The 7,629-nt window shown below is 48.7% G+C and overlaps 1 protein-coding gene across 5 annotated transcripts; it reads left to right on the plus strand.

Moving 5' to 3' along the window:
• Window positions 1–750: 750 nt before the first annotated feature.
• Window positions 751–7,342, plus strand: FST (follistatin). Of its 5 annotated transcripts, none has more exons than XM_045565930.1 (6): window positions 751–1,194; window positions 3,053–3,244; window positions 3,676–3,894; window positions 4,253–4,477; window positions 5,161–5,388; window positions 5,852–6,252. In XM_045565930.1, coding segments are annotated over exons 1-6 (951 nt in total). In that variant the 5' UTR covers window positions 751–1,109; the 3' UTR covers window positions 5,854–6,252. The 5 variants fall into 5 exon arrangements, with proteins under 5 accessions (XP_045421886.1, XP_045421883.1, XP_045421885.1 ...); XM_045565927.1 differs by having other exon boundaries at window positions 752–1,194; window positions 6,115–7,342; XM_045565929.1 differs by having other exon boundaries at window positions 753–1,194; window positions 5,158–5,388; window positions 5,852–7,342.
• Window positions 7,343–7,629: the final 287 nt, after the last annotated feature.

Below are 7,629 nucleotides of genomic sequence, written 5' to 3' on the forward strand. Positions count from 1 at the left end.
GGAGGGGGGCAGACCGCCTACATCGGCGCCCCCGCTCCGGGCTGCGACTCCAGACGCCGCGAAGTGAAAGGGGAGAAAAGAAAGGGAGAGGGCGAGACTGTGACGGGGGGAGGCCGGGCTCGAGGTGTTAAACATTTTTGTTTGCTTGTGACTCGTCCAGACGAGAGCCGCGTCTCCGCACCGCTCCGCCGGGGCGGAAGGTGCCGGGCCGGGGTTCCTAGCAACAACTCGAGGCTGGGGGTGGCCGCAGAGTGAGGCACGCACAGACCCAGACACAAAACCTCGCCGGGTCCCGCGCCCGGGCTGCGGGGCCTGAAACTGCCGCGAGGCCGGCGCGATCCGACCCGACCCCGGGCGGGCTATTTCGGCAGCCCGGGGCTCTCCGGGCGTTTGCAAAAGTCTTTCTGGAGCGGAGCGGCGACAGTGCGGAGACAAACTCCCGGGTTCCCCCCGCTCCGCCCGCCGCCGCCGCCTCCAGCGCCCCCGCCGCGCCCTCCCTCTCACACCCGCGCGCGCACACACGCACACACACACGCACACACACACGCACACACACACACACACACACACCCGCCACCCCGGGCGCGCCGGCGTCGCCTGCGAGCGGCGGTGTGCAGGACTTGAAGTGGGTGTTCTTCCCCGCTCCCCACCCCCGAAGCGTCGCCCCCATCCCCCGCCCCGGCCGCCGTCCCCCTCCCTCTCGCTCCTACGCAAATAAGAACTCGGCGATTCCCCTCCTGCCGCTTTGATTTCGGGCACCTCCGACAGATAATTGGGAAGGGTTTCCAGAAGGTGGGAAATGTCACCTGATTCACACTGAACTTTTAAAAGCTCCCCACCCCCAAGGAGCCGCGCACACCCTCGCTCGCGGCCGCCCTCCCACAGCCCCACACACTGGGAGACCGCCCACCGCAAACCGCGGAGACCCCCGTCTAGATTTAAAGCGCGGCTGCGCCCGGCTTCTGACGTCCATTGAATCGCGCGGGCGGCCGGCGGCGAGCGCGGGGCTGCGCCGGGATCGCTGCGCCCTCCGCCGCTGGCCTCTGCGACGCGCGCCGCTCGCCTGAGCCACCCGCCGCCGCGCTCCTCGCCCCGCGCCTGCCCCCAGGATGGTCCGTGCGAGGCACCAGCCCGGCGGGCTTTGCCTCCTGCTGCTGCTGCTCTGCCAGTTTATGGAGGACCGCAGCGCCCACGGTAAGCGAGGGGGATGCGCTGGGGAGGCTCGGCTGAGGGCAGGGGTTCTACTTTTCTGTCGTCTCCACTTGGTCTGCTCTGAGCAGCGCTGCTCTCCGAAGATGTTGGACCAACTTAGCGACTCCGGGATGGAGAGGAATGGGAAGACTGAAGGCAGTGACACTTTAGGACGGGGAGCGGAGTTGGGAGCTCGGTTATCCTTAAAAAGGAAAGGGAGTGAGCTGGAGTCTCTCGGTAGTTAGGGTTAGATGCTCCAAGTTCTGGCCATGATGACTTTAGATGTTATCTCCCCTGTTTGGCTCTGAAGAGGAGGACAAGTATCAGTAGCCCGGAGATTTCAGTCGACCCATCTGCAGTCTAACGTCTCTCCTTCCCACATCTTTCGGATACTTTTAAAAAATGACCTGGAGGATGGGGTGGAGGAGAGATACTGAATTTTCTTCGGTGGCTGGGGGACGTGGTTTCAGAAACTTTGCCCAAACTTGGAAATATGGGTGCTGAAAATTTTAGAGGGGAAGTAGCTTTGTGACTAGTGGATGCTTCTTCCAACCCCCTCCCCCAACCCCACACACACACAAAAAAACTAAATTATTACCCCCAAAGTGTTTGGAGGACTTTAGTACTTTACAGGTTTTTTTTTCCCCCTTTGCCTCATGCCTCTGTTAACTTTCTGTAAAACAGTGAGAAGCCCATAACTGATTTAAATTCTGAAAGGGATTAAGAGCAAATTTCTGAAGTGTATCTTTTTAAAATAGATTAATTTCAATTAGTTTCAGGGCAAAATTTTGAAAATAATAATAGCTTGCGGTCCAATTAAAGTCACGTTAGTGATTCACGAGAAGTCTTCCTGACCCAAATCCGAACATTAAAAAGGGGGAAGGGAGAGAAATTATTAGCAAAGATTTCTTGGTAGGTGTGAGATCGGTGTATATATAGCCGTGAAATGCTAAGCAGCCTCCCCTCTTTAACGTGTTACTTTCCCTGCTTTAGCGTTCACATTTTAAGCGTGCTGTAAACTGCCCTGCTGGGCACTGCCCCTGGCCGTCTGCGCCGCACTACTCCGGGTTGCCCGCCTTTCAGGGAGAGGCGCTGCCCGGGCGCCGGGACGTGGGCGCTAGGGAAGGCAGCCCTCGGAGATTTCGAAAGATCGCGGTGGCCGCGGGCGTGCTCCGGGTCTGGCGGATTGCAAAACGGGCCCGTCGGGCGGGCTGAGCCTCGAGGCCGCGCGGGGTAGCTCCGGGCTGGGCCGGGTTGCTTTTTTTGCTTTCATTTTTCACAAGTGCCTTTTGCTTGATCTGTTCCTGCGTGCGTGAGTGTGTGTGTGTGTGTGTGTGTGTGTGTGTGTCGGTCTATCGGTCTCTCTCACTACCCCCGCCCCATTCTCCTACTTTCTTAACCCCTGTCACAAATAATTCCCCTACCGCCTACATGAAACCAACATGTAAAAACATCCGTCGCATCCTGTTTTTGTCAGGTTCTTTAATCTGCTCTTCGAGTCGCTGCAGGTTATGAAATGGGACGAATAAAAGTAAACAGTCTAGTAAAAGTCAATGCAAGCTGCACGTGTTGTGTCTGGGTCACTGGTAACTGACATTGATATGGCTGGGGCGCTCTGGCTTCTGCCTCTCTCCCCCTTCCCCCTCACCCACCTCCCACCTCTGCGACCAGGGCTTTTTCGCCCCTCTTTTCCCATCCCTCCACCCCCTTCCATTTATTTTCTACTTTTCTCCCCAGTCGCTCTCTCTTCCCCTCCTCCACTCTCACCCCATCCCCACCGGGTCTCCCTTCCCAGCCGCCTCCCACCCCCTGCCCCACCAACGGCTCACTCATCCACCTCCCCACCCCTGTGTCTTCACAGCTGGGAATTGCTGGCTGCGCCAAGCGAAGAACGGTCGCTGCCAGGTCCTGTACAAGACGGAACTGAGCAAGGAGGAGTGCTGCAGCACCGGCCGCCTGAGCACCTCGTGGACCGAGGAGGACGTAAATGACAACACGCTCTTCAAGTGGATGATTTTCAATGGGGGCGCCCCCAACTGCATCCCCTGTAAAGGTAGGACTCTTCCTCCCCTACGTGCAGGCCCTCAGTAGAGGGCGTCTTACCCACAACTGCCCCACTACCTGGCTGGGATTTGGGACTAGGAGAGCTTTGCTAGTGGGCTTCCCCTTCCTTCCCGCAACCCTGGCAAGCCATTCGGGTCCAAACCTTGCCTGTTACATGCTGTAGGCAAAACACCCTGGACTTCTTAGCCAAGTGTGGTGGTGAAGCCAGCCAACCCACGCTCTTTGATGAGAGAGACTTGGGTAAGGGGCACAGCCCACAGTCCCCACCCTTTCACCCTCTCCCAGTCTTCTAGGAGAGAGCCTGGGCTCCTCCAGCAGGAACTCGGGGCTGCACGATTGCGCAAGGCACCCGCAGCCCTCCTGGCTGACCTGCGGACTGCCTGGCCCTGGTTTTAATCCATGCCTCTCTCCAACTCATAGAAACGTGTGAGAACGTGGACTGTGGACCCGGGAAAAAGTGCCGAATGAACAAGAAGAACAAACCCCGCTGCGTCTGTGCCCCAGATTGTTCCAACATCACCTGGAAGGGCCCAGTCTGTGGGCTGGATGGGAAAACCTACCGCAATGAATGTGCACTCCTCAAGGCCAGATGTAAAGAGCAGCCGGAACTGGAAGTCCAGTACCAAGGCAAATGTAAAAGTAGGTCCTACCCTTTTGAGCAAGACCTGGCTCCCCTCCTCCAGCTTTGTACCTGAAGTAGACCCCCTAGAAGACTCCTGGGGTATGATGTAGGCCACAGTAAGAGCCTAAAAGTACTACTGCTACTAATAAGAGCTATACCATATAAAGGATCCCTTTTCTAACTTCTAAAGACTCACTGAAGAATGCTGAAGGACCAACCTTACAGTCACAGATATTCTCTTGAAAACCACAAGGCTCCCCAAGTGCCTTTTGAAAGCCAGAGGCTTCAGCTTCATGATTTCCTTGATGATACCAGACGCTCACTCCCTAAGGACCAGATGGTACCTATTTATGTGTGTTTTCCTCTTTGTTTCAGAGACTTGTCGGGATGTTTTCTGTCCAGGCAGCTCCACGTGTGTGGTGGACCAGACCAATAATGCCTACTGTGTGACGTGTAATCGGATTTGCCCGGAGCCCACATCCTCTGAGCAGTATCTCTGTGGGAACGACGGAGTGACCTACTCCAGTGCCTGCCACCTGAGAAAAGCTACCTGCCTGCTGGGCAGATCCATTGGATTAGCCTATGAGGGAAAGTGTATCAGTAGGTATTCTGGATTGAGGAAGGAAAAAGAGAAAACAGGCTAGTTCTAGTGTCAAAACTGTGGGGTTAATCAATAAATAAAGCCCAAGACTTCCCCAAACAAAGTTTCACCAGAGGGAGAAATACTCTTCAGTTTGGGTAAACTGTTGTGACCACAGCATTCCCCACGAGACCATTGTCTTCTAGAAGTGTTGACATATATATTCAAATGCCAGCAAGAAGCAGGAAACAATATTCCATCTTAGAAAACTTAGAACTCACTAAATTTTACACATTTTTTAAGTGCCAGACTTGCTGGAAGCAAAAAATAATTACTTAACAGTTCCTAAAATCTGTTATAAGATCCTAGTAATTGATGGAATTCTTGCTCTTTTAAAAGATCCCACTTATGGGAAATAATAAGATACATATTTAACTCAGGGATACTGTGAAATCCTGTCATAAAAAGTACTGTTTTCATGCAATAATGTAATGTGTGGGAAACTAGGGGGGGCAGTTTGTGTGTGAGAGAGAGTTTCAGTTTTATTATCAAGCATTTTTGCATAATATTCTTTATTACCCCCATTAGTAAGCAATAAGACATAAATTATTCTTATGTTTATTGATAGGGGACTAGAGAAAGGCAGAAAAAGGGGAAATAGGGAAATCAGTTTACTCATCACAGATATATTATATCCTAGAAGCAAAGTCCTGTGAAGATATCCAGTGCACTGGTGGAAAAAAATGTTTGTGGGATTTCAAGGTTGGGAGAGGCCGGTGTTCCCTCTGCGATGAGCTGTGCCCTGATAGTAAATCGGAGGAGCCAGTCTGCGCCAGTGACAATGCCACTTACGCCAGCGAGTGTGCCATGAAAGAAGCTGCCTGCGCCTCAGGTGTGCTGCTGGAAGTAAAGCACTCCGGATCTTGCAACTGTAAGTGCGATTTTTAACCTTGCTGCAATTTAAAGCTTTCCCAGGCGAGCCCTAGGGAACGGACACTTTAAAAGCACGCAAACCTCCCCACATAAACCCATTTCTGTTTAAGTTAGGTAGCTGCTAAATTTCACCAGCAATTCAGTGATCCACGGAAAAATTCTCTGCAATGTTTCCTGGCTTGTAGGACTTTTCCGGTGATTATCAACGGGGTTGCCTCTAAAAACCTGTTTCCAGTTGTTTGCTCCTAATTCTTTTGCTTTAGTAGTGTGCTTTGCTGTTTGCTTTATTAACACTTGAATCTAAACTAACTGCTTCAAAAGGATTTTTTTGTTTTTTTCAAAGACAGCTTTATATCATCACACATGGGCTGCTGCTTTTTGCAGTTGCCTCTACTAACTCTGAATTAAAGACTCAAAGCAGTTATACCTAGAACACAAGAGCGCTTTTTATCTAATTTCAGGAATCTGCCCGTAAAACCTGAGCCATTGATTCTTCAGAACTTTCTGCAGTTTTTGACTTCATAGATTATGTTTTTAAAAACATTTTTTAAAACTTATTGCATAACAGCAGATGCAAAAAAAAAAAGCATCTCACTGCAAGTCATATAAAAATGCAACGCTGTAATATGGCTGTATCAGAGGGCTTTGAAAACATACACTGAGCTGCTTCTGCGCTGTTGTTGTCCATATTTAAACAACAGCTCCCCTGTATTCCCCCATCTAGCCATTTCGGAAGATACCGAGGAAGAGGAGGAAGATGAAGACCAGGACTACAGCTTTCCTATATCTTCTATTCTAGAGTGGTAAACCCTCCACAAGTGTTCAGTGTTGGCATAGCCTTTGGGCAAAAAAAAAAAAAAAAAAAAGGAAAAAAAGAAAGAAAAAGGAAAAAGAAAAGAAAAAAATAGAAAAAATATATTGTCCATACTGTAAATAAGTGTATGCTTATTTATTTGGGGGGAAAACTATACATTAAAGGACCTTTGTCCTAAAGCTCTCTCCCAGGCCACCTTGTTACTCATTGGACATGGAGAGGCGGTCATTGTGAGGTCTACTGGATGAGGCCCATAGTTGAGACTTGTAGACATTTATTTATACTGTGTCATGTTTTATAATTTATACATAAAATATCTGGTTGACTGTACACCTTGTTTTTGAAGAAATTTATTCGTGAAAGGAAGAGCAGTTGTTATTTATTGTGAGGTCTCTTGCTTGTAAAGTAAAAGCTTTTTTTTCCTTGTAAACCATTTAAGTCCATTCCTTATGATTCACTCACTCATCTGTCTCCCTTCATTTCACTGTTGTTAGACTCTTTTCCACTTTTAACAAACTTGCATGTCAGTTTCTGTCATGTTTATTTATTGGATTCTCTGCTGCCTGATCTGTACATACACGATCCCCTCGGGTTTTGTTTACAAGGAACCTTGACTGACCAAAAGGCATTATAACTCTGACTCAAATACAAGGTACAGAGGATACACATCTTTGAGGAAACTCCTACTCCAGTTCTCTTGTTAAGATGAAGACATTTGTGAGAGAGGAGATGATAGCAATGTTAGAATTCTAGTAATGTACTTTTAAGATGTTACAGATCCAAAGAAATGGAGTGATGTGGGTGTCAGGAGACTAAAGGAAGGTGAAGGCTACACATTCACCCTTTTGTTAGGTGTTTCCTTTAAGCTACTCAGCTGTACCTTTTAAATTAGTTCTTTTTCAACCAATGTGTCACTAAAAGTTATATCAAAGCTTTATCAGTTCAAGTTTCTTGCTTTTCATAATACTTTTTTCTGATGCAATTTTATATTTTCAAACATGGCAAGTTAAATATAAATTCATTTAAATATATAGTTTTGTACTTTTCTACCATGTAAATGTGCAGTGTATATAAAAGTTATAATGTGTATTTGTAAATAAATGATGAGTGAAAAAATAAAAAAATTTTAAAAAGCCAATGTGTCTCAATTCCTGATGATGCAAAAGTTGTTTGGGCTTTTGGGTAAAAATCTATGTGATACAATTTGCTGAGGAATATAGTATAGTTGTCACTGCAATTAAGTGGCTGTGGCCATAGAAGCTCCAAATTGAGGTAAGTTACAAATCACCACTGTGGAGTTTGAAAGATAAACAGATGTGAGGTCCTGCCACCCCTTGGTAGGAGTGACATATACCTGTCACTAACCACAGAAGGAACAGATGTGGGTTCCTCCCTGCAACATACCAAGCCTAAAGTTTCCTCTTT

The sequence above is a fragment of the Lemur catta genome, chromosome 12 (genome assembly GCF_020740605.2).
Source record: "Lemur catta isolate mLemCat1 chromosome 12, mLemCat1.pri, whole genome shotgun sequence".
Classification (NCBI taxonomy): Eukaryota; Metazoa; Chordata; class Mammalia; order Primates; family Lemuridae; genus Lemur; species Lemur catta.